Below are 26,794 nucleotides of genomic sequence, written 5' to 3' on the forward strand. Positions count from 1 at the left end.
TAGTTACACGGAAAATAAAATACGCTCCGAAAAAAAATTAAAAATTTAATATTTTTCAAAATACCGTAACAATTAAAATTTTTATTATTGCCAAAATCAACAACTATAAAAGGCTTCAAGAAAAAATGAAAAAAAACTAGGGATGTTCAAAAATAAAAATTATAAAAATCAAAAACCAAAATTTAAAAATTTGCGAATAAAAATGAATAAATGCCTAAAACGTGTTTAGAACGATTTTAGATAACGAAAAATAATACTTAAATCGAAAATAAAAATTTGGGTATTAGAGGGTTAATTGAAAGCGTTTTTCTCTCTCTCATAATCAGGTGTTATCAACTCATCCGTAAAAATTCTGAATTGCTACGGCAAATAAAAATGGGTTCCGTGTCATTTGGTCGAATAAGTCATTTGGCCGAAAGAGTCATTTGGCCGAATGCTGTTCTGTCAAAACTGAAATCACTAGTGACCTACAGTTAGCATGCATTTGTATTTCAAAGAACAGTTTATTTTCAAAGAAGAATAATTCATCATTGATGTAAATAATAAGCTTTTAAGTCAGTTCAAGAAACAGTCATTGTTGAAAAAAAGAACAAACCTAATTGTAAGCAACTATTTACTTCTCTACTAGCTGCAATAGCTGTCAGTAGAAGTTTTCAACAATGTGGTTGTGGTCCACTTTTGGAAGTGACTTAAACGGATTATGACTTATGCAGGATCGGTTTGCTAGAATTGAATGAGCGGTTTGGAGCATGAGCAGTGTCAGAATATTGCACGAGAGTTCAATGTTTGCTGCGTTCTCGTGCAAAATTGGAACACGTTCAGTTCAGTTTTGGCTCGTGTTTGGTTTGAAATGCATCACTGGTTTAGAGTCAACTTTGTCTCGAATTAACCGGTTGATTTTATCATTCTCAACATGACGCCCTACTCTTGGGCTGCTCTTCTGAATCCTATACATCAGCGGTTTAGCAACTAGTTTATTTTTTGTTCGTGATTCGACCAAACAACCCGTTCGGCCAAATGGCCGGACACCGCGGATACTCACCACTTTTGTGGAATCTCGATTGTTCTTAAAAATTTTGAAGTCAGCGTCGGGGTTATAAATTTTGTCAATTTTTTGGATTTTGTTCAACTTTCTTGACAAAATTTATGATAATTTATGGTTGAGACCAGCACTGTTTTACCATTTGTTTTGGAAAAATTCTTTTATTAGTATAATTTCAAACAATACAAACAATTTCTTATATCTAGGTATTCTGTGTTAGACACCACTATCAGCCCCATTCGGCAAAATTAAATTAAGCTTTTAATCACATTTTAAAAGTAGAAGGAGTACCGTGTACCTTTTAATTCCGCTCCTAAGTGCTTATCTTTGACAGATACGCGTATTTCGACTACCACTTGCAGTCTTCTTTAGTGTCAGTTACTCGTATCCACCAGTAGATATAGAATATGCTTGAACATTTTGCAATTTTTATTTAAAAGTCTAATCTAATCAATAACCCGACAAAGTGTTTTATTTTCAGTGCAGCAGAATTCATGAACCATATTTTGTTTTAAACTCGAAATTCAATATTAAGAGTTGTACTAAGATTTGCATGAACCCTCCACATTTTAAAAGTATCGCAAATGATGGGAATTTGATATAAATGCACTATGGTCCAGAAAGCAGTTTTACGCGGAAAAATGAATTTTGAGCTTAACAATAAAACATATGACGAAAACGGTCTTCCACAAAATTGTTTATATTAGTTATGCCCCTTGTTCGGTATTATTGAAAATTAGGGTGGACCACATTTTCATAGAAATTGTTTAACTAACTTTCTTCTTTGTAGAAATTATATTATACATGCTTCAGCAAAGTTGTAGACCATTTAATTTCAAGCAACTTTGCCAAAAAAGTTTTTTTGTATCTCTTAAATTGATTGATTTAGAGCTTTTTTCCTACGGTGACATAGGGTGGTCTGAACAATACTGGATTTCTGGCTCTAGCGTTTTCAATTCAAATATCTCATCAAAGTAGTCTATGAAACACTTTTAGAGCTTTGAAAAATGCGTAATTTGGTGAGTGAAGAAACTCGCTACCTCCTTTCGTTTAGGAGTTATTGTTGTTTTTCTCACAAAAACATGCCTACTTTGATTGTGAATATCTCTGATTGGGGCAAACATAAAAAATATCTTTTGGTGGCATTCAAAAGAGGATTTTCGAAAATATCCCGGGATTCGGGATTTTTTAGATCCCGGGATTTCCCGGGATTTTTGTCCCGGGATTTCCGGGACAAGACCCTCTAATTCCACATACCCGAAGATTGGCAGCTTTTCGGATCAGCCGATCATTGGATCATGAGGCTTCTTGTAGTGGTGCCTAACGGGATTGTATCTTGACTGTACCGATGCTGCAATTATCACGAGGAGCTCTTACTTGCTCGAAAGTTTAAATGAAATGAACCGAATCAGTCAAGAGTATCGACTAATCTTGGACATAAGGTATATGAAGTTGATGTCTTGATTAGGGATTTACATAACTTTGAAAATTCATGGACGCGTTTGGATGGACAATAAAACATTATTTCAATAGTTTACAACCAATGAAAAACACGAATGTTTTGCCTTTGAACAAATTTTAAATATTTCTGATCAATGTGCGTAAAAGTTCAAGCGTGTGCTAGAATAAGCGCGTAAGTCGCATGATCGATCCTCTCTTCTGTGAATAAAGGTGACAAGATGCGAGTTTGTTAGCATTTTTCAGTTCATGACGCTAAGCAGCGATGTAATCTTGCGTCCTGAGGTGATAAATAACACTGCTGGGATGTTATCAGTTGATTGCCATGGTCAAACGGGAAATCTTTAACTCAAATGTATTCAAATTTGCAAGTTATTTGCTTATACGACGAATCAGCTGAATGTTTCGTGGCATGGATAGCGCACAACAGCAACGAGTAGTGGATCACCAGGATTAAGTTGAAATCTGGAAACGTTGCTCTCTCTTGCAATCTAGAGCGATTTCACAAGTCCAACGGTCGATTAGCAGCTCCTCGGTATTTGTTCCTAACGGGATTGCTTCTTGACCACCAATGCTTATTTTATCACGAGTCGAATTCTTGAAGCGAGCTCCTCGGCCGATGAAATTTGCGGCGGCGATGACGATGGCTGGCTGAACGCAAACAAGCGGTAAACCACAAAGCGAGAATGACTCGCCCGACCGCAAATTCTTCTGTGAACTGCTTCCTCTTCTTCTTCTTGGCGGCGGCAGCGGTGATGGCTTTGGCTTCGCTCGCTCGAAAGTTTGATTTGAGCGAAGCAAGACAAACGGGGGGTCCTTCGCTATCGATGTCTGTGCCTGAGAAGCACACCCGGTCAGAGCAAGCCGACCTGTTGCCTGCTGAGATGCGATCCAAGCGGAGAGTGAAAAGCAAATGGCGTCAAATTTTCTCTAGCACCCCTATTTATAGATTTGCTTGAAATGAACGTTTTCTTTTAAAACAGTTATTAAACTATTTGGACAGGTATGTGGAATTCAGTAAGAAAATGACATGAATCTTTGATGTCTTGTTTTTCGATGGAGGTGCTAATCAAGGAATTTCGTTAAGCCAGCAAAAAGTTATAAACGTTTAAAATATTTCATGCCAACGTAACGCACTTGGTTTGAAATTCCAAGTTCACTCCTGTGTAGAGAAGAAAGACGTAGTTCTACGTAAAAAATGTCGAATGCTCGGGCTTTCTCCACGCTCTGCCTTTAGTCCAGTGGTACGTTCTCAGCTATAAAGCAAAGTCATGCTGAAGGTTCCTGGGTTCGGTTCCCGCTCGGTCCAGGATCTTTTCGCAATGTGAATTTGCTTGTCTTTCCTGGTCATAGAATATACCTGCCACACGACATACGAATGAGAATTTGGCAACTTTGGCAAAAAATGGACTCAGTTATTGACAGTGAAAGTGCTAATAAAACCAGCTGAAAAACATCCCCACGAAAGTGTAACAGTGAGTACGTAATACCAAGAAAAATAACGAAAAGAACGTAGCGTAGCTAACGTGAAGCGGTCTAGTCTTGTACACAACCCCCTCCAGTTATTTTTTGTTGTTTACGTCCATATTGATAGCCAAACTTGATCAACACTAAGCATGCTCATCTCATCTCGTTCGTGAAAAATATCTGGCTAATGAAGTCCACAGGTGTATGTTTGCCCTAAGGGAATGCTAATAAAACATCAAAGTAGAATAATGTTACCTTTTGCATTGGCCTTGGTGGCGAAATCGTCGCTGAGGTGGTCATTGTAGCTGATGCTGCAGATGCGCCGATTAGGTTGACGTGGGGATTGGTACTACTGGAACTACTGCTATTATGGTTGATGTGGCCACTATTGCTGCTATTGTTGATGATTCCGCTGCCGTTGTTGATGTTGTTGCTAATGGAGGACGCGTTGAAAGTCGATATCGAGGACACGTTCACGTAATTGGTACTATCCCTATCCCTAATTTGATTACCGTTGTTGTTAATTAGACTATTACTACTTGATAAACTCGATGATTGTTGTAGCTGCTGTTGTAGTTGTAGTTGTTGGTGCTGCTGCGGCTGATGGTGCGGTTGGCCTGTTTGCTGTTGTTTCTGGAGAACCTGCTGCTGAGGCTGTAAATCTAAGCTGCTACCGCCTATCGTGTAGCTGTTTGTACTCGAACCAGGACCTGCCGAGACGGGGAGAAGGGAGAAAACAGAGCTCATTAGTATCGAGACAGAGAGAGCAATTAGAGCTTGTCAAGGAAATTAGCTATCGAGATGAAATTCATTGGCTGGTGCGTGATAAATAACTTGAGTTTATCATTTTATTTTTCTGATCATCATCGTTGAAATAGATTATCATTAACATTATTATTATTATTATTTATCTTTATTAGGGAGATTTTCAGCCCTTGGCTGGTTCATCTCCGGAGACATTAACATTATCCGGAATAACATTGATCAGTTTTTTTTTAAATTTCTCAAAATAGAACCATCAATGTTACAATGACTAACAGTAATAAGTGTTCTTGATGTGATGTCCGTTTTAACTTCACTGTCTAATATTTTTCATAATATTTTAGGCTATAATTTTAACATCTTAGGGCTTCTATGAATATTTTAATGGCTAAAACATGTAAGAGCGAAAATAAACTTTATTCACCAAGCAGACATGGGCGCAGTTAAGCACCATTTTTCTTTTCTGTGACAAATTTCGTTTGTGTGTCGTCAGATCAAAACCTGATAACACGAGCTAACCGAAATATCATCGCAAATACAAAATTTCTCCTAACAAAAAAAAAAACATACTGCGAAGCCGGTGACAAACCCGTAAAAAGTAACCGACAATGATTAAACAAACCGCCGCGAACGGATGACATAAAGCAGCATGGTGACGCATCGTCATTGTCGCCGCCAAGCCAGTGCCAAATTCCTGTGGCTTTCTGACCAAAAGCGTAGCCGATTAGAACCTGATAGATATCTGCACGGGGTAGATGAAGCCAAGTGTTCACACTTTGGCGATGGGGTGTGGTGAGAAATGCGCTGACTGGTAGCGCAGACAGCGAGACGAAGTGTGTGAGCTTATCAATTTGGGGGTAACGACGGACGATGTGTGGATTTGATGATATTTAAAAAAAAAATACAAACATGTTTTATAGTAACATCGTATGGTATCCTGTCGATATTAAATTTTTAACTGACTTCAATCTGTTTGTAACCATTATATTTTCTTTTTCTCCTTGGCATTACGTCTTCATTGGGACAAAGCCTACCTCTCAGCTTAGTGTTATTATGAACACATTTGCAGTCACTGAGAGCTGTCTACGCCAAAGTTGCTTTTGCATTCGTATATCGCGTGGCAGGTACGATGATACACTACCAGGAGACCATCAGAAGAAGATTTCCCCATAACTTACAACAAAAACACGTTGAAGATAGTTTCTCCCTTTATTTAGTGACTTACACAATTGTTTACTCATTTACTTGCATATTTCTAGGAATCGTGTAACTTTTGAGCAATAGTACACTAAAATTGCTTTTTGTTTTGTGTGCAACTAAAATTGATGATAAAATTAAAAAATTGAAGTGTAGAAGAGTGTTAAGTGGTGAAGTAGGGCACATTGGAATCTCTACAGCAAGAGAAGATTCGTGCGGTCCATGAACACAATGTTTGTGCTACGGAAATATTGGCTCAATTCAAATAATATTGCAATTGAACGATATTTTCCATGCAATTGATACCAAATCGTGTTTTTGTTGAATAGTTATGAAGTACAGACAGGCTGACACAGGTATTATTATGTAGTATAAAACAAAATATTGCGCATTTCTTTCACCGCTGGATTTTTTACAAGTGCGGAAACGTTAATAAAACTGCGCAATTACATCAAATCGAGTATGTGTCTTCGTGGGACTTATTCTTCGTAAATCAAAGAATAAGTGCTCGCACTCATGAGGCCGCACTTCGCAGTCCAATAGTGAAAGAAACACACAATACATCAGTCGTAGGAAGTTGTTGGGAGTGGCGAAGCTAAGAAAGTTAAGGCATACTCCAATGGGCCCGTGTCTTGTCTCTTAGGATGGGATACAGGTATTTCTTCCTTGTATCCGGGCTCTAAAGCCTAGGCTTAAGCGCCTTTACTCGCTCATAATTTACTTGGACCATGCTATTTAAAAACTTTGAGATCTTATGAAAATCCATTGAAATTTGATTGCTTATACTTTAGTCGATGTAAGTACCGTAGTCCGGGGTAACATTGATCAGCGGGGTAACATTGATCGCAATGACCCTCCTCATTAAAAGTTCAAAACAACATTTATCGATGAAATATTTTCAATGCATGAATGGTGCTTCTCTTACATCTATTCATGAGCTTAAAAACTTTGAGGTTTTTTTGAATATTGAGTTGTGTTTAGGCGTAATTTTTTTTAATTTTTGGAAACAATAATATTCATGCTTATGGATGACACGATCAAAGAATCACGTTTCACATGAGTTCTAAAAACGATATGAGCAAAAGAAATGCGGATTTTACATAAAATGACATCTCTGAAAATGATTCTGTTGTCAAAACTTTCATAAATATGTTCAGTTGAGCATAGTTCACAAATTACTAAAACGAATGCAGAATTTCCTTAGGAAATTGCCTACCTTTAGGCGTATTCCACAATTCAAAGAGTTTTTAATATTGAAATTAATCAAAAAATAAATGACTTGTACAAGTTTGGCTTTCATATTCGGCTTCAGGGACCATGATTTTAGTAAGTAATGACATTTTCAATATTACCGATCGTTGTTTTCATGGGTGATCAATGTTACCCCAACATTTCTTTAAACATATTCAAATCTTTCAGAAAACAAAATGCAGTATGTAGACACGAGCAATAAGTGCCAGTACTGGTTTTAGAAATATATAACATGCAACATTCTCATATTTGAATGATTTTATTAAGAAATATCTAAAAAAAACTGATCAATGTTTCTTTAATATTTCGTTTGAAAATGCAAATGTTGCAAATTTTATATTTTTAAAACAAGTATTGCCACCCATAGCTCGAAACTATATACTGTATTTTGTTAATTGAAAGATTTAAGCATGTTGAAAAAAATGATTTAGGCGATTTTTTGAATTATCTGATATGGGGTAACATTGATCACATATATAAACAAAGTTCGGTAATACTGAAAATGTCGTTACTTACTTAAACCATGGCCCCTGAGGCCGAATATGAAGGCCAAACGCTTACAAGTCATTTACTTTTTGAGTTATTTTAAAATTAAAAACACCTCGAACCACGGAATACGCCTAAAGGTAGGCAATTTCCTAAGTGAATTCTACATTCTTAACAGTAATTCGGTAATGTTGCCTAATTGAGCACACTTATAAAAGTTTTGACAACGGAATCGTTTTCGGCGATGCAATTTTTAGTAAGAATCACATTTTCCTTGCTTATATCTTTTGCAGAACTTGTGTGAGACATGAATCTTCGGTAGTGTCATCCTTAACAATTAAAATCATTATTTCAAAAAGTTGATAAATTTACGTATAAGGTAAACTCAATTTTCTCAAAAACATTAACTTTCATTAGCTCATGAATATAAGAAAGAGAAGCACTATTCATAATTTGGAAATGTTTCATCAATAAATGATAATACGTATTTTTGATGAGATGAGTCATGCCGATCAATGTTACCCCGCTGATCAATGATACCCCGGATTACGGTACATGAAAAACTAAAGCAAATTTGATGATTATTATGTGCTAAACTAAACGGGAACATATTGTTAATCTCAATCAATCAATAACATTGTTAATACCAAAGAGAAAAAATATTTTGTCGTTTTTCATCAGAAACAGGGGTTATACACTTGCCCCATAGTGATAATAGTATGAAGTGGGCTATGATTTTTTTGACGAAATCGTTCTAAGTGTTTTGTCTGTTTCTCTGTGGAAATATTTTTCGTAATGTCCCAAGTGATACTTGACGTTATCAAAAACAAACTCTTAGAAATATCCTTAGATAAATGTCCGGATGGAATCTTTGATAAATCCTCTTTTTGATTCCTGTACGATATCTTTTTTTCAGGCATGAGGCCTCTGAAGCTTCTGTTATTTGAAAGATATGTTTAAGGAACCCTTGAGCAAAAAAATCATTCAATGTAACACGTTGATGAATATAAATTGGATCTCCCCTTCCGATCACCGGTTGTAATGCGACGCCTGTGTTAAATTGCATCATTTTTCACACGCGATTTGTGTCATAAACAGAAAAAAAGAGATTCACGTCGCATGTCGTCACGTCATTCCTCAGTGCCGCCGCTGTTGTTTTGGTGCTAATGGTATGGTTTATCCACCCACGGCTTACTCTCTGAATGTCCTTACAAGTGGAAGTGGGATATGCAAAAGGTAGCTGGCTACAACTCGCTCACTATTGTTGTGATCCCGAGTGACAGACGCGGTCATAATGGAAGTGGGTGGGAGTCGCGGAAGTTTGCCAGGATAAAAAATGAACTTGTGCAAAATTGTCACTTTAGAGCAGCACACGCTATTCCTCCGTCATCTCCGTGGGGATTGTGTGAATAAAGGAGGTAATTGAGTGTGTTGCGAATCAGAATGGGATAATCAAGTTTTTTTTTGTTGTGGAAACATCCGGTTTTTTTGCAAACTGTGGGGTAGAATAGGGAAATCTTGGTGGCAAAAATTGATGACATTTCATATATGAATGCGATAGTTGACAGTTGGTTGTAAATGATGTTGGATCATTTCAATGCATAAGCAATTTACTTTTAAATTTTTTAGTTTTGCTAAAACCAATGCGCATTGTACTATCGTACTGTGCGTACACAAATTCTTCCTGCTGACGGAAGTTTAGAAACTACCTAAGCAATAGAATAGTCCATTGATCCCTTCCTTAGCCGAGTGGTTAGAGTCCACGGCAACAAAGCAAAGCCATGCTGAAGATGTCTGGGCTCGATTCCCGGTCGGTCCAGGATATTTTCGTAAAGGAAATTTCCTTGACTTCCCTGGGCATAGAGTTTCATCGTACCTGCCACACGAGATACGAATGCGAAAATGGCAAAGAAAGCTCTCAGTTAATAACTGTCGAAGTGCTCATAAGAACACTAAGCTGAGAAGCAGGCTCAGTCCCAGTGAGGACGTTCTGACAAGAAGAAAAAGTAGAAGATTGATCCCTTTTTTGAACCATGTTTGGGCCCTTGCCTTCATTGGACCCATTGGTGGAAGCTAACGGTGGTAATCTTTCTTGACCACCGTATTGGAAATTAATCTCTTAGAAAATTACTTCCAGTGCTGTTCTGAATAATAGCAGCTCATCTCAACAATTTTGGCATGCTATGACTTTACTATCTTTTAAAAAATCGAGCTGAAATTTTCTTCACAGAACTTTGTCAAAATTGAGTTGAGTTGAGTTTGCTCTTTAATTTGCTTTGATGAGATAATATGATTTGTTCAGAAAAATTAGGAAAAAACAGCAAGTCAAATTGTCCCATAATGAAAAGAAGCCGCATATCAGTCGCACTACAGAGTTCCGTGCCGAGTAACACAAAAATGAACGGTGTTATATTCTTCTCGGTAAGATATCGTAGTGAAAATTGTGAAAGTTTCATTGATATTTGTTTCCATCCTCTGCAATTTTTCGTATGGAAAACGAGTTTGGGAGCTTCACAGTCCATTTTCTCAATGCCTACTTTTTACAGATGGGACAGACTTACGAATCACGGCTGTACAAATATGTTCTATCCACAAAATTTCAATTCCTTCTGAGCCGCTGTCGGAAGGTGAAATTGTTTGAAATTTGAAGTTTCTGCTTAACGCTTTTTTAAGATTAAATTACTTACTATTTAAAAACTTTCCAAACAATTATTAAACGTTTACCTATACCGAAAATGTTTAAGATATTTTCAGAAGAAAAAAATGGAAACTACTATTATATTGAAAACGAAGCCTTTTCGCTAAAAACTCGAACAGATGTTGGCAGCACCCTATCAGATTACAATGATTTTTTTTTTATATGTAGACCTAGACAAAATAAGCCACTTTGCATACTTAGTTTTTCGAAAATTTATCTGGACTAACATTTAAAAAGCACCAAATTCTTTGACCCGATTTTTTTTCGAAATGTGGAAACCTCAAAATTTTACATAAAAGTGTTTTATGGATGACTTTTTGATAATTGTCTAAATTTTTGAATAAAAATAAAAAAAAACTAATATTTGGGCTACGCCAGAAAGAAAATCTTTTCAAAATTCCACGTCGACCTCAAAAAAATGCCATCTATCAATATAATGAAATGTTTCTTGTCTTATATATTCATTCATCCCAGAATTTAATGAAGTTCAATAAGCGAGACAGTTTTTTTCAAGCAGTTTTCTTTAAATGATCGAGAATCTTTATAGCTATCTTCTTTCTAGGGTTTTCAATAAGTTCGATTTTCATTTCATTTATATAGTTAACATCTAGACAGATAACACCAAATCAACAATTTCACGCCACAATATTCGGTTCGTGGCCGCATCTCTCCATCGTCGGTTCTGCCCCACGTTCGCCAAATCGATACGCACTTGATCCGCCCACCTAGCTAGTTGCGCTCCACGCCTTCTTGTTTCAACCAGATCCTAAGCGAACATTATCTTTGCAGGATTGCTGTCCGGAATTCTTGCAACATGCCCTGTCCATCGTTTTCTTCCAGCTTTGGCCACCTTCTGGATACTGGGTTCGCCGTAGAGTTGGGCGAGCTCGTGGTTCATCCTTTGCCGCCACACACCGTTTTTTTGCACACCGCCAAAGATCGTCCTTAGCACTCGGCGTTTGAAGACCCCAAGTGCTTGCAGGTTCTCCTCGAGCATCGTTCACGTTTCATGCCCGCAGAGGACTATAGCCCTTATGAGCGTTTCGTACATGGTACATTTGGTGCGGGCGTGAATCTTTTTTGACCGCAGCTTCTTCTGGATGCCATAGTAACCCGACTTTCACTGATGATGCGCCTCCGTATTTTACGGCTAACGTTATTGTCAGCCATCAGAGAGGATCCACACGGATAAAAATCTGATCTCCACACCATGATTTACAAATCATGAAATTCATAAATTGGTTAGGTCATAATATCAGGATCACAAATCATGGTTCCTGGAGTCATAATCATGATTCCTCATAAGCGTAAAACTAAGCGGCGCACTTTGCTTCATTTGATTCGTATCGATCCCTCCTTATTCAAGATGACGAAGCGGTTGAGTGTAGAGTACGTGGCTTACAATCCGAAGGTTCTTGGCTCGAATCTCAATGCTATTTTAACTTTTTTTATTTTGTCGATCGTAAACGGATGCGTGACTCAGCATTTTTGGCATTTGAATCATGATTCCGAGCTACAAAAACCTAATGCGTGTGTTGCGTTACGGCAATCTGACTCATGATATCATGAGTCCAAATCATGGTGTATTTCCATAAGACGAAAACACGCTGGAATCATGATATCATGAGTCATAATCTTGTTTTTGGATACTGAATTCTACCCGTGCAAGCTAGACGAACTCGTCGACCACCTCTAATGTATCCCCGACGGAAAACTTGATAATGTTCGCCGTTGAGACAATCACTGTGTAAAATAATACAAGGAGCAGTCGCTCCATAGTATAACCTGTATCTACTTAGTATATTTGGAACGTTTTTCGCAATCTACATTGCAATTTTGAGGTTTGTTTAAAAGGCCACAACTCGGTTTCAGTCAGATATAGAAATGAGGCCTTTATGAACAAGGCCGCATTTGCGATAAATATCCTGGTTAGCGGAAAATGAGATGGGGCCTTTTTAAAAAATGTATTTTTTTCATTTTTAATGCGTTTTTTTAAATTACTTTTATATGTTTTAGTAAGAATAGGCTCTTATACACTAAAATCAGCAGAATACCGATTTGTTTACATTTTGAACTTGAGGCTTTTCAATCATTGGTCTTGATTTGGTAAAATAATGATGGTCTCAGAACTTCTGAACAAGTTTGCCAAAGATGCCTGTCTAGAAAGTCAAGATCTTGCTGTATCCGCCAAAAACAAAACTTACATGCTCACTAGCGCCGCCTGGTGGCAAAATATCCTATTTCTTGGCTAAACAATGATGGCCCTTGAGCTACTGAACTACCGTTTTGATTCATATTACGGACAGCTTCAAATTCCGGACACTCTACTTTGTATGGGATTGACTTTTCTATTAATGATTTGCTTGAGCTGTCCAGAATTCGAATCAAAGTGTCCGGAATATGAGGCAAAAGTAAGCAAGCGTCCGGAATAAGATTCATGAAAAATCCACACGTTTCTATTTATTCAAAATTATTCATGTTGCAGAATGAAAATCTTCACCCACCATTCGAAAGTTAAGTGTTTTGAAGACTTGATAACGCAGAGGAATCATATATATTGATTTATTTTATATGCCTTTTAATGAGTTATACTTCACTGAGGCCTTAAGTGTCCGTAATATGAATCAAAACGGTACTTTGCCGAAGACGCTATCGCTCTAAGTGGTCAGGCTCCTGAGATATCTGCAAAACAAAACAGGAGAAAGAGTCATGATTTCGGGAGGAAATATGTTATGATAATACACCATGACCAAAAGTCATGAAATCATGAAGCATTTTACCGTAACACCGGCTGTACGTTACTTTTACAATTTTTAGCGACGAAAAATGGCAATTAAAATTCTAAAATCATGAAGCATGTATGCTGGATTCCACAGAACACTATTCATGGATTTAGTCATCTGTCATTCATGATTCCTATTTTTGATACGAAAAGTGGTAATTTCGGTCATGAAATCATGAAGCAGCATCTGATATCATGAACACAGGTCATGAAAACATAAGCACTTTGCACGTATTTCATATTTGCCATTGGTTCGTTCGACCGACTCAATCACGAAAATATGTGGGGTGCCCTGAGACGCAAGGGTGTTCCTGAGAAAATCATCGGCCTCATCGAAGCGCAGTACGAGGCCTTTACGTGCAGAGTATTGCACAACGGGGTCTTGTTTGAACCCATCCGGGTTGTAGCTGGAGTGAGGCAAGGATGTATACTATCACCACTACTGTTCCTCATCGTAATTGACGAGATCCTGATAGGCGCCATTGACCGTGAACAAAACCGTGGGCTGCTGTGGCAGCCTATTACTATGGAGCACTTAAATGATCTCGATTTGGCTGATGATATTGCTATACTAGCTAAACGGCGCTCTGATATGCAGAGTAAGCTAGACGATCTTGCCGAACGCTCCTCAGCGGCAGGTCTCAACATCAACAAGACCAAATCGTTGGATGTAAACACGGCCGGCCCTTCCAGCTTCACAGTAGCCGGGCAAACAGTGGAGAACGTCGAAAACTTCCAATATCTTGGTAGCCAACTGGCGTCTGACGGCGGTACCAAGATCGACATAGGTGCACGGATCAAGAAGGCGAGGGCTGCTTTTGCGAGCTTAAGAAATATTTGGAAGAACAGTCAGATTAGTCAACGCACCAAAATTCGAATATTCAATTCCAATGTCAAATCTGTGCTGTTATACGCCAGTGAAACGTGGTGTGTATCAGCGGAGAACACTCAACGGCTGCAGGTGTTCATCAACAGATGCCTGCGGTATATAATTCGGGCATGGTGGCCACACAACTGGATTTCTAATGCTGACCTCCATCGTCGGTGCCACCAGAAACCGATACAAACCGAAATTCGACAACGAAAGTGGGGGTGGGTCGGCCACACTCTACGTCGGGGCGGAAACGAAATCTGCAAACAAGCGCTGGAATGGAATCCAGCAGGACATCGCAGCAGAGGCAGACCCAGAGGATCATGGCGGCGCAGCCTCAACAAAGAAATAAAAGAAGTCGACGGCAATTTGACCTGGCCGCAGGTCAAGGCGATAGCTGGTAATCGCCCAGGATGGAAATCTTTCACGTCGGCCCTATGCACCAGAATGGGTGCCCAGGACCCATAAGTAAGTAAGTATTGGTAAACAAATAAAATAAAGATTAAAATTGTTACTGATTTTGTGCCGGTATTTTCGTAATAAACCGTGAAAACATTCCACAAATGTCAACCTAACGAGTGTGACATCTTTAGCAGGAACGCGAACATTCGGTGGTTAGGTTTGTAGGCAAAATGTTGTTTCGAGCATCAATTGAATTGGTAAATGGTTTCTGGACTGGTGGATTGCATGAGTCATGGAACACTCCTTAACAACTCTGCGGATGTGGAAAGTGGAACTGGATCATCCGGCTGCCGAAGGCCTTTTGTGACCTGCTCTGTTATAGGACGTGAGGTATGCATCACTTCCGTACAGTTAAAATCGCCGACGAGCTTGTCAAGCAAAATCTTCGCTCAAAGTCAAACATTGCCCGGTTCTGCAAAGTCAGGATTAAGTAAGTACATTGATTATGTCGTGAAACAATGTGGGTACTCACGAGAATTTCACCAAGAATGTCATCGATATGACGACAAGGTTCCGAAGAAATCAAACTTTTTCAAAACAAAGCTTTTTTTATAATTTCACTAGAAAAGATCACCGATCGCCATGAGACACGTAACTAAGTTGAAGAAAGTGACAGTTAGATTTGCCTTGAGTATACGAATTCTTACATTATAGTCACAATCTCATGACTTTTAGTCATGATATCATGAAACATAAAATTTTATGAAATCATGACTTTTTGTTCATTAACCCGACAACGGATTTTTTTGCGTGTATTACTATGCGTATTAGTGCGTTCAATGTTATGCGACTTCCATGTACCTTTGTTGATTTTATCGCATTATAAAGGGCCATACTGTAAATACAAATTGTCGAGTTTTGTTCTTAAGAAGATTCTTGAGGAATACATTTTAGTATGATGTCGATAGATATCTTTGTTGCAAAATGATAGCATATAAATCACAGCTGTTGTACAAAGTACAACAGCGCGACAGCCCGAAGGTTAATAACTGTGGAAGTGCTCATAAGAACACTATGCTGAGAAGCAGGCTCTGTCCCAGTGAGGACGTTAATGCCAATAAGAAGAAGAAGAATGTAGGTTTCAGGAAATTGGCAAGTTTTTTCGTTTTTTTCTATATTACACAGCGCAACAAAAATGACGTTTTTGCGTGTCTCAAGGATCAAATTATGTTTCTCTGGTAGATTTATGGTTGCTGAACATGATGCCGTTCTTAGAAATTTCCCAGCACGTCACAATTTTTTTGCTACAGGTCGCCAAAGTTGTGTAAAACATTGGTTTTATTGATGTTTACCTAAAATTTTAAGTATATTTCATCAAACTTTTTTGTGATCTTATCCACCAAGCAAGCAAAAGAGGACTTAAACTTTCGTTTGAGATATATTTTTGTTGAAATTTTACGATTATATTTAGATTAAACCGATCTTTTTCAACATGGTGCAGTCTCCATATAAAATTCTTCCATTCTCTTATATGGCAAAATACAATACTTTTCTAAACCATCAAAAAATAACTTTTCCGCATCAAAAATATTTTAAACTTTGATGATAAGTATTGTTATATACATAAAGTTTGAATTCTGTGGCAAATTAAGCAAATAAATCGCCTTACGAGCTGGCAAACTTGCATGCAAGTTGGCTAAAATAGTCATTTTTTGCATTTTCAACAGTCAATATCTCAAAAACTAGACGTGCTATGATATTTCTGTGAACGGCAATGGATTCAGCAACCCTTAATTAAGTAAATAAAGGTATTTTGATGCTGGAGACAAAAACGTGTTCTGCCGTGTTATAGAAGTCGAACTTTTGCCTCGGTGATTCGAACTTTTGCCCCAGTATGGGCCAAACATTTATGCAAAAACCAATACATCCCAAAGTATTCTTAAGCCTTACGTAGTTGAGCTCTTACATAAAAAATCTCAAAATGTGTTATTTCCATTTTGTTCTATTTCATGAATGTTCAACCGATAAGTACATTTGCCCTGTCTTAAAACAATCAATCGCTATAACTTACTCGAATCTCAACAGATTTATATGATATTTAGAATGAAAATCCCTTACCTGAATGACATTCGTTCGAACAATCATAAGACTCATAACATTTACTTTGAATTGAGCTAAATCTTGAAAAGAAACTGTTGCAACTCAAGCTTTTTCCCCATTTTACTCTATAAAAAGAGCTTTTCCGACCAACTGTCCACAAATTTCATTACACTATACTTTCCAAATTAGTGTCGGATGGCATGAGCCTATGCATTAGACCTGTTCATATTTAAAAAAATATCTGGAAATCTACCGGTCAAGCAGTATTCGGAATTCTCATGCTAAGATCAATGTCTGGTCAAATTTTCAGCTCATTTGATAAAGATTTCAGTATGCTTTAAGTTGAAAATGTGTTTTTGGGCTTATTTCAAGATTTGAAAAATCATAACTAGCATGTGGAAAATCAAAACCACTTGCTATTACCACTATTTGAAAGCTAATTCTATTCTGTTAAAGTTTTTCGAACACGCTAACAAGATTAAATTGAGTTTTAACATTGTTTGATTCAAATTTGTACTCCGCTGTAACCAGAAATTACAGTTTTCTCAATATACATGGTGTATAAAACATGCATTGGTATTATTTTTTCAGGCCCTAGTCAACGGGAATCAAACATAATACATTTATGAATTCATTGACCATCAACAGATTACATGTTGCTAAAGGCAATAAATTACAATAAATGCCCAAAGATCGAGCACCGCATCGCAACCTGATGATAGTTAAATCGTGCATGACACATGTAGGGGAAATCAGGGTAAAACCAAGGGTAAAACCGACACTGTGGGTAAAATCGACACCCTTAAAGTTTTCATGTTTTGAGCAGATTTTCATACATTTTCCACCACGCTCTATCTTAACTTGTGAAATGTTGTGTTTAGAATGACATTACAACTTACGCCACCGATAAACTGCCAAAATAAACAACAAAATCATATTGGATAACATAGAAGCAACAGCAGTTGCAATATTTGGCTGTTATTCTTTAACTATTTAGCATGTGATTTTTTTTTTAAATGTCATTATTTGTTCTGCGTCTACATCATCATTTACTATTATTACGTTGATACAACATGAAGGAGAAATTATTTTTGGGTTTTACGACAGCTTCATAATCTAATTTCAGGGAATCTTTCTAATCGGAAGACTATCTCTGTAGTTTATGTGAGTCTTTATTTTTGAATTCCAGTGAAGTTCATGGGCGGCGAACTTGTTAACATGTAAAATATGACACTATGTAACTTGTTACAAGCTATCATTAAGTATTAAAAAAATATTTTTATGTTATCACGTTTCAACTTATTTGATGAAGCTTGAAGAAAAATTTCTCATTTAAAATTGAAGAATTAACAGAATTTGAAATATTTTCACATAAATTAATCTTATTATTTATTTACAAACCATGAGGTTCGACTGTTTTTAACATCTAAAAATAATTACACTTTTCTGTTTTGTAAAAATAAAACAGTATTTATTTTCACAACCAATTATTCGCTACAACTTTATCTACGTAAACATTACATGAACACAAATTAATAATATCCATGTGTATTCACCCCAACCTAATAATCTTAGCATGGAACATTTGAAATTTTCACATTTATTTAGTGGATCTTTGGCCTCTCCTCAATAATTTACGTAATATGTGTATGATCCTTCAGAGGAAGGGGTCATAAATGTCGAAAGTCATGTTTAAAGCATTCTTTCTAATATGAAATGTAATGGTGATGTTTACAACGTATAAATTTAACTCAAAGTGCATGTGTCGGTTTTACCCCAACAGGGTGTCGATCTTACCCGCACTCTCAATTGTCTCACCTAAAAATGATGCAATATCAATTTGATTTAAATCACTATATAACCTTAATATATCATCCGGCGATTGCAAGGATTGATAGATTTATAACCAATATGTGATTCTACAACAATTTTGGGTTCGTTTAACAAGCTAAAGTACATAAATTTTATCAATAAGCTTAGGGTGTCGGTTTTACCCCGAATTCCCCTACCGGAAACGAATGAATTGAACAAGTTAGCATTGCTTTTTCTTTCCGAGTGATGATTGTTTTGATCGCATTTCACTGATCATTTCGAACGATTTGAAAACAATCATCATCATCGACTGAGAAAAGGCAGTGCTAACGTGTTCATTTTTTGTATTCACTGAAGCTCACGGTAGTGCTCTTGGCTCACCCACAGTGGATTAACAAATGTGCTTCATAATTACCTATTTTTTACAATTTATTTTCGTAAGATAAATGGTAACTTTGAATGGGATTGACTTTTAGATATGCATTGTCATCATGTCTGGAAATTAAAAATCCCAAATTTTCATGCAGGCATGCTGTTCAGTAAAAACAATTCCCGAAAAAAGAGATTTTCAAGGACCACGAGATACAAACCTCAACCAAACTATGTTAAAACTTGCTCCAATCATAAAATTGTGTTCGGCAAAAGTTCGTAGAATTGGATAAACTACTATGTAGAAGTATTTCCGATAAATTTTGATGTTTCGTTCGGTAGTTATGATTTCTTAAAGTTTGAAAATAGCCCAAAAACACATAATTGATTTGAAGCACAACTAAATTTATTCTAAATTGAGTGAAATTTTGGCCAGAAGTTTATTTCGCAATGAAAAATCAAAGTATTGGTTGACTGGGGAGTTTCCAGACATTTTTGAAAATATGAATTGGTCTACTATGCATGCTATAAAATGTTTGAATTTTACTGTGCGCTCTGTTTTCAAGATACCAGTGAGAGAAAGCGAGACAGCACCAACACACAGCAAAAGTCAGAAGATCAAAAGAATTCATGGCCAAATCGAAAAAAACGCTGTGTCCTCAAAAAGTGACAGGAAATTCAAACAGCTGTCATCTGTGCGTAATGCTTGCTACGATGCCCTAAGCATATTAATGCAACACATTTCTAACAAACTTTGTTATACTTCTAGAAAAAATACAATGTTGAAAAATGGTTGTACTTATTTTCCCCGAATGACCCGTTTCCCCGAAAAGATGCAATAATTGTCTATAGTGGCCTTTAGTGGTAGGGTAGTGAACGGGGAGCTGCCTTTCGGCAAGACGACATTCGGGGAAAAGAAGTATAATCTAGTAAAATAGCTGAAGAGGAACTTCTCATTAAAATGCAGGATTATGTTTCGAAGGTTCTGTTAAAAATCTCTGAAAACTACGATTTTTATGAAACCTTAACAGGAGTGTACTGAGGAGATCAAGTAAGACTTCTCAAGCAAAATTCTTGAAAATAGATATCTGATCAAACCGCTGAGGCAATTTCTCAATAGATTTAATAGGGAGATAGATGGTAATTTCCATATTTGACTGCTCATTTTATAAAGTTGATACCTTGTTGGGAGGAGTAATGAACTGTAAATATGCTATCTATTCAAACAAGATTGCACTACAAGCAGGCTTAGCGAAATATTAGTATGGAAACCAAGAAACAAACATTCTGTCAGTTATTGGTCAAATCTTGGCTCACAAAGACGTGTCATATTACTACACTAATGAATGCTACATTTTTTAATTTATCACCGGGAAATGCTTGTATGTTTTCCAGGATATCCGTATTTCTCGAAAAGCTTGATTTCAAATAAAGAAATGTCCTTTTATGTATATTTGAACAATAGCCTTTATATTTAACATATCATACTAACCAATGTCTATTTTTGATCCGACATCGATGTACCTTTTTTTTGTAAAATTCGGTAAATGATATAAAAAAAAAACCAATGCCCTCTTTAGATTTAATAATATGATTCATTTTAATAATTTTTTGTTTGTTTTCTTTTTCGGAAAATAAAAATCAAAAAGCTATTATTTAAACGCCAACTTTTTCGAAAATGTGTACAGAGGCCGTTCGATTTTGGCAACTTTACCGTTCGCTTTTGTCTTGGTTTTGGCAATGAAACCTTTCGATTGGAGTTTACAATCCCGGGAAAAGAAAAGGATTTTTCCAATCCCGGCATTCCCACCTTTTCTGAAATCTGACTTCATTTGAATTTTACAAGTTTTGGATACCGGTTCGAAGAAATGCATTAATTTGTGCAGTTCGCTGAATGGTAACTGTAATATTTTGCTTTCATTCAACAAAGCAGCAGTTGAGATCAGGGCCGTACATTTTCATTTCATTGAAAGCATTTTCAGTACCCAACTGACTGACTCATGCTTGCCTTTCAATTGAAACTCTACTGTTTCGTTTCAATCCGACAAACCTTTCCATTCATCGCAGCAAACGTAGTCTCTCAATTCTTTCGTGCTGCTTGTGCATTGCGCCTCGTAAATCAACTCACCGCAACAAGCTGGTCTTTCGATCGGTAGTCTCTAACTTTAGGAGCTGATTAATTCAAATGAACGACGTGGTGGCCCGCATAGTTTCTCTACCTTAATTAATTACCTAACAAGTTACATACATGACTATTGCAAAAAATATGTAAAATTCAATTTCAAACATTTTGATAGATTTCAATGAAATCAAATGAATCGAAATTCTAACTATTTCATTTCACCTTTCTTGTTCGTTGCTTTCAATTGGATAACGTAACGAATGAGTGTGTAACGATGAACGAATTTCAGATTGCTTTATTTAGGCAACATGACTATTTATGGTGTGTTGCCAAAATCGAACGGGCACTGTATATCTAAGAGAGATTATATGCAAAACATGATAAAGAGCCTTTTGAAAAACTCGTGCATGGAAAATTTGATTCAATGTCGGCTAAAGTATGGTTTGGGCTGTATACGGTTTGTCAAGCATGAACTCCAATCTTATTAACGTAGACTTTTGCTTTATAATTATTTTCATTTTTAAGCCTAGCGTAACAAACAAAAATTTAAATTAAGAGAAAAAAATTCATACAGGTTAAAGCCTGATTCGCTGCTGACAAGTAATTTCTCGGCCTATCTTGATGCATGGGAAATTTCTGCAAGGAATCGCTCAAGAATGCGCTTTTTTCTGATCGCAGTACGCAGTTGTAAAGAACTGTCAGTTCAAATGGGAGACGCTGTAGAAAATTTCTGCAAGAAATCGGCGAGAAATTTCTTTTCAGTAGCAAATTAAGCTTTACTGACATAAATTTGTTATTTTTTCTCGTTTCTGATATATTCCGGTGATTCCTGGAGTTCCTGAAAAAATACAGTATTATTTTCCAAAAATTTAAACCCTATAAATGACTGAACTATCCTGCTCACTGCATAGGGTTTTGCTTAAAAATGTTCTTAGTTTAATTTATTATATGAATTTTTAGGTATAATCTGAACGATCTTCTTACGAAATTCTTCGACAATTTCTAGAGTTGTCCTAAGAAGATCTGTTGGAAAATTCTATTGTCTCTAGCATATTTTCTTGCTCTTAATAAATAATTTATTGAAAATTTTTCAAGTGTTTTTGAGAAAATCTCGGTGAAATTGCTAAAAAAAACTTAGAGAACGAGTATGATTTCCACTCTACTTCAGAGGAATAAGATGTGGGTGGCATCGATACCGGGTCTTGTTACCGTTTACGGTAACAATGGATAAACTGACCTGCATGTACTAATGACCAAATAAAGACTGCATGTAGTACCCCTCATTAATGATGTTTCACTTGCGCATAACGCCCATGGAGGCGAATTCAACGAGGGCAACCCCATATCCGGGCGAAAAGGAGAGGATCAGGAGAAGAGCTAAAGCTTAAGCTTGGCTGCCCGTGGATGCTACTCCAGTATCGCCAGATCAGCTGCACTTACACAAGGAACCAATTAGATGACTGCTTGGGACTAACAGCACCCTCAGTGTACAAGTGCTGGTGATCTTCTATGTTAAGGCAATAATGGCGCCTGCCACATCAGAATGCTGACCAATTTGGGGAAAGGGGTGGAATTGATGTTGCACTTATACTAGCCTACTATAGACCATGGAGTCCGACTGCATCTACGCCAGTTCATACGGAAGTGTATGGATTGAAGGAGAGGCATGGCAGAGAGGTTTGTTTTTGTGGTTAGCAGGCTGCCTATGTATCAGGCGTAAGGAAAGGCGTGTTATAATCATAGAAGAATGGAAGCGTGCCAAGTGACTTCCCCAGTAGGAGGATTCACCAGACAGCCTGGAGACCCCATTCCGAACTGTCCATCAAGCCCCATTCCCGTATGGCAACGGAGGGCTGGTCTTGCACCCCCACGTGGCCTTATAAGGAAGGCTTCTCCAGATTGCATTGTGGAGGTCCCTTCCCGAACCGGCCATCTAGCTCCATTTCTTGTACTGCTTCGGAGGGCCCTGACGGTATCATCCTCGATTTCGGTGGCCAAGCAATTTTGGTTAACTGCACCTGTGTTCTCTACAAACCCGACGTGATTGGACCAGATTGGACGTGGACCCCCACGTAACCTCTTGAGAAGGCCGGCCAAGGCGACAGCTTCAGCTGGCCACCACTAATTCGTCCACCGAGCCAAAGTTTGGCAACTACGTGACCGGAACCCTGGCTCCAACTCGGCAGCAGAACCATACACCCACCACCGCCTACCATTGAGGATTGACCACCAGTCTCTTCGGGGGCCTCTTAACCCCGTCAAGCAGCAGCAGCATCGAGATACCCTTCTAGACTCCGTGCAAGGTATGCCCATGGCAAGCTCCCTCCGTCCTACACACGTCAGCATGAGCTCCAACACCGCAACGAACAAACCCTAACACTAACCCACACAACAAAATGAATTAAAATCTAAAATAAAAATTAGTAAAATGTATTTCTTGGTCTTTCCAATGGTAAAAGGGAAGGTCTGCATGCATGTCCATTGGTTCCTTGTACTCTTTGTTCGCTTCTACCTTGAACTGGGTTGTGAGTAGCTTCAAGCAGGTATAGTGCCGACCCTGACTCTGAGCTAGCCAGCTGTCGCAGTCTTCCGTGCTTAACCGGCTTGTAGGTCAGCGAGAGCTCACTCAGGTAGTTGCCGATCATTCCCGTCTTGTTTTCAACCGTAAATATTAAGTATCAATCCGATCATCTCCGGTATAATTATCATGTTTTGCAGACGGATCTCTACGATGGCCATTTTCTTATTTGGTGGTTGTTCTTCTAAGCCCTACGCAGCTTCTTGGTAAGGGCCACACGCTTCCTGCGCGATTAACATTGAAGTGATTCCTGAATTGTTCAAAAATAGTTCATACAGTCATTTTGAGGGTAATTTATGAACGAGTTCGAGAAGAAATACGGAAAGAAATGTATTGAAAAATATGTAAAATAACTCCTGTACAGCCAGTGAGTTTGTTTGTTCTCTGCATGCATTCCTAAAATATTTCATGTAACTCTATGTGCTTTAAACAACCTTTGAAATTTCCGATATGAAATTTGAAAGGAAAATAAAAAGAAATTCCAAATAAAAATATCCCTGAGTACAAACAACTGTTTACTAAAAGCTTTCTTAATAATTTAACTGTAAATTTTGTACCGATTTGTATTATTGTAATATAAATTGCTGGAATTTATTTTGTTGCTAGCATAGCATATTTTTTCTTCAATGTTCAAATTAACTGTTCTTAGTAAGATCTTCTTACTAGGTTTATTGTATACATAATTATAAAGAAAGGTGAAACACAATTGTGCTATGGAAGTTTCCATTTCTTTTACAAAAACTGTTAATCAGATAACGTACAACAAAACGTAATAACTATAAAATATCGTTGGCGGTGTGCACATTATTATCGCTTAGTATTAATTCCACATAAATGTGTACACTATCTATGTGCTATCCAGGTAAATAACATGGCAGTCACAGAAGCTGTTGTTACATTTTTTATGATCATTGTCCCATTCTGAAGAAATGATTTCTGGGCAATGTCCATGGACCTATGCACGAGTTCACTGATTTGACGTTTGAGCGGTGCCGAATTCACTAGTTTCCATGGTGACATAAATAACACGGCACCGCAAAAACGTCAAATAATGAACCCGTGCATAGATCCATAGACCAATGCACGAGTTCACTAATTTGACGTTTGAGCGGTGCCGAATTCAATAGTTGCCATGGTCACGTAAATAACACGGCACCGCTTAAACGTCAAACAGTGAACTCGTGCATCGGTCCATTCTGGGAAACATCATTCAAGGGGATGTCATTCTGATGAATGAATTTTTGGGAAATGTCATACAATCCTTGTTATGAATTTTTCCAAACATCTACTATCGAAGCATCGCAGTGCCTAATGCAAACATCAGATACCCTGACCCGCGCCACCCGTCGGAAGTTCCCGGCTTCCCGCGGCGAAGCGACAGCGCGCACGGCACAAGTGAGCCTCCAATTATTAATTAGTAATCACTGAGCTGTTAAACGGTGAACGTTGTGCCTTGTGTGATTTATGGGAACGGTCTCGTTTAGCGAATAGAAGCACCACAACAGTGCTGCAGCGCCGCGTAGAATCGGTGGACGGGAATCGGCGTGTGATCAATGCGCTCTGCGACGCGGGTGGCGAAAAGCATCTAAAATAGTTTTCCTTCTAGAGAGGTACGCTCGTCCTTCATCAGCTTAGTAAAGTGAATCTCGCACAAAAACGAAGTTCAATTGCACAATTTAGCACACTAACAAGCAGTGGCTAATTTCGATGATGCCAGATGGATAACGACGTTGATATGGATCGAATAGTATAGTGCTTGATTTCAAGACGATGTGATGCCCGAAACTGTTCCACGAATCAGATAGTGATTTTGTGACGTTCGCCTAGTTTTCCGAATTCTTGCGAAAATCAAACCTCGACACTATGGACACTAGGTGAAGGACGGCATAAGCCGGAAAACTGGAGCATACGAAAGATAGAGGAGTTAAACTTATCGATGCGAAAATAAGTAATCAATGTTTTTGGGAAAAAATGTCGCCAATGGCTCAAAAAATCTCTTTTTCCTTTTGAAATTTTCGTCATTAGTTGCAATCGTTATGATTATTACTTATTTATTTCATTTTACATCAATTAATTTCATAAAACCTCGTCAACAATATTTCGCCAATTCACTCGGTTCATGGACGCCTCTCTCCATCCTCGACTGCGATCCACGCTCTCCAAGTCCTGGTGCACCTGGTCAATCCACCTAGCTCGCTGCGCTTTACGCCTTCTTGTTCCGACCGGATACGTGGCGAACACCATCTTTACTGGGCTGTTGCGCGGCATTCTTGCAACATGCCCTGCACAGCGTATGCTTCCAGCTTCAGCCACCTTCAGGATACTGGTTTAACAGTAGAGTTGAGCGAGCTCGTGGTTAATTCTTCGCCGTTCTCCTGTACGCCGCTGAAGATCGTCCTTAGCACTCAGCGTTCGAAAACCCCAAGAGCTTGCAAGTCCTCCTCGAGCATAGTCCACGTCTCTTGCCCGTAGAGGACTACCGGTCTTATGAGCGTTTTGTACATCGCCCTCAGAACCGACTACCAGCATGTGCTTTGTTTTCGACGCATTCACCATTGACCCGACTCTTGTTGCTTCGCATTTCAGGTGGGTGAACAAATCTGCCACCGTTTCGAGTTTTCTCCATGTCGTCCGCGAAGCAAACAAATTATCCGGATCTCGTGATAATCGTGCCTCGACTTTAAAGTCCGGCTCTCCGTATGACACCTTCAAGTGCAATATTGAACAACAAGCACAAAAGTCCATCGACCTGCCGTAATCCCCGCCGAGACTCAAACGAACTGGAGTGATCATCCGAGATCTTCACGCAGTTTTGCATACCTTTCATCGTTGCTCTAATCAATCTTGTGAGCCTCCCGGGAAAGCTGATCTCGATCATGATCTTTTATAGCTCTACAGGTCAATAATGTCGTATGCCGCTTAGAAATCGATGAACAGATGGTGCGTAGGGAACTAGTACTCTCGGCATTTCTGGAGAATTCGCCTCTCGGAAAAGATCTGGTCCGTTGTCGAGCGGCCGTCGATGAAACCTGCTTGATAACTTCCCACGAACTCGTTTGCTATAGGTGATAGACGACTAAAGATAATCTGGAATAGCACTTCGTAGCAGGGTTGGGAAAATATCTGAAATTTGTTCTACAGTAGCCCTACAAAGCCAATCGCAGTCAGCGAAGCCTGTGAAACTCACGCCTATCGCTGCTGTAGGCAAAGAGCCTTGAAAATTGCAAAACACTTGTTGCTAAGGGCAACCCAAAATTACTGTAGAAAAATGTTCTATTTCCCGCTGCATTTCCCGCATTTAGAGCCTTCAATGAAACTAACGATTTAGAAAACTCATGCATCCAACATAGGCTACTTGATGAGATTCACGTTTTTAAACTACTGTACTGAGAAAGCC

General features: G+C 38.2%; 2 protein-coding genes across 6 annotated transcripts in view; one reads left to right on the forward strand and one right to left on the reverse strand.

Annotated features, from left to right (window-relative positions):
- Positions 1-26,794, reverse strand: part of LOC5569452 — a 202,386-nt gene that overhangs the window by 21,545 nt on the left and 154,047 nt on the right. For all 5 annotated transcript variants that reach the window (XM_021855151.1, XM_021855142.1, XM_021855160.1 and 2 more), the window contains exon 5: positions 4,223-4,677. In XM_021855151.1, coding sequence (XP_021710843.1) covers positions 4,223-4,677 — 455 coding nt within the window. The remainder of the gene's footprint in view (positions 1-4,222; positions 4,678-26,794) is intronic.
- The window catches only part of LOC5569455 (octopamine receptor 1), a 47,924-nt gene continuing 45,934 nt past the window's right edge, over positions 24,805-26,794 (forward strand). Inside the window, exon 1 of the mRNA XM_001658496.3 lies at positions 24,805-25,007. The gene's annotated coding sequence lies outside the window, so the exon portion shown is untranslated. The remainder of the gene's footprint in view (positions 25,008-26,794) is intronic.

The sequence above is a fragment of the Aedes aegypti genome, chromosome 1, assembly GCF_002204515.2.
Source record: "Aedes aegypti strain LVP_AGWG chromosome 1, AaegL5.0 Primary Assembly, whole genome shotgun sequence".
NCBI classification, from domain to species: domain Eukaryota; kingdom Metazoa; phylum Arthropoda; class Insecta; order Diptera; family Culicidae; genus Aedes; species Aedes aegypti.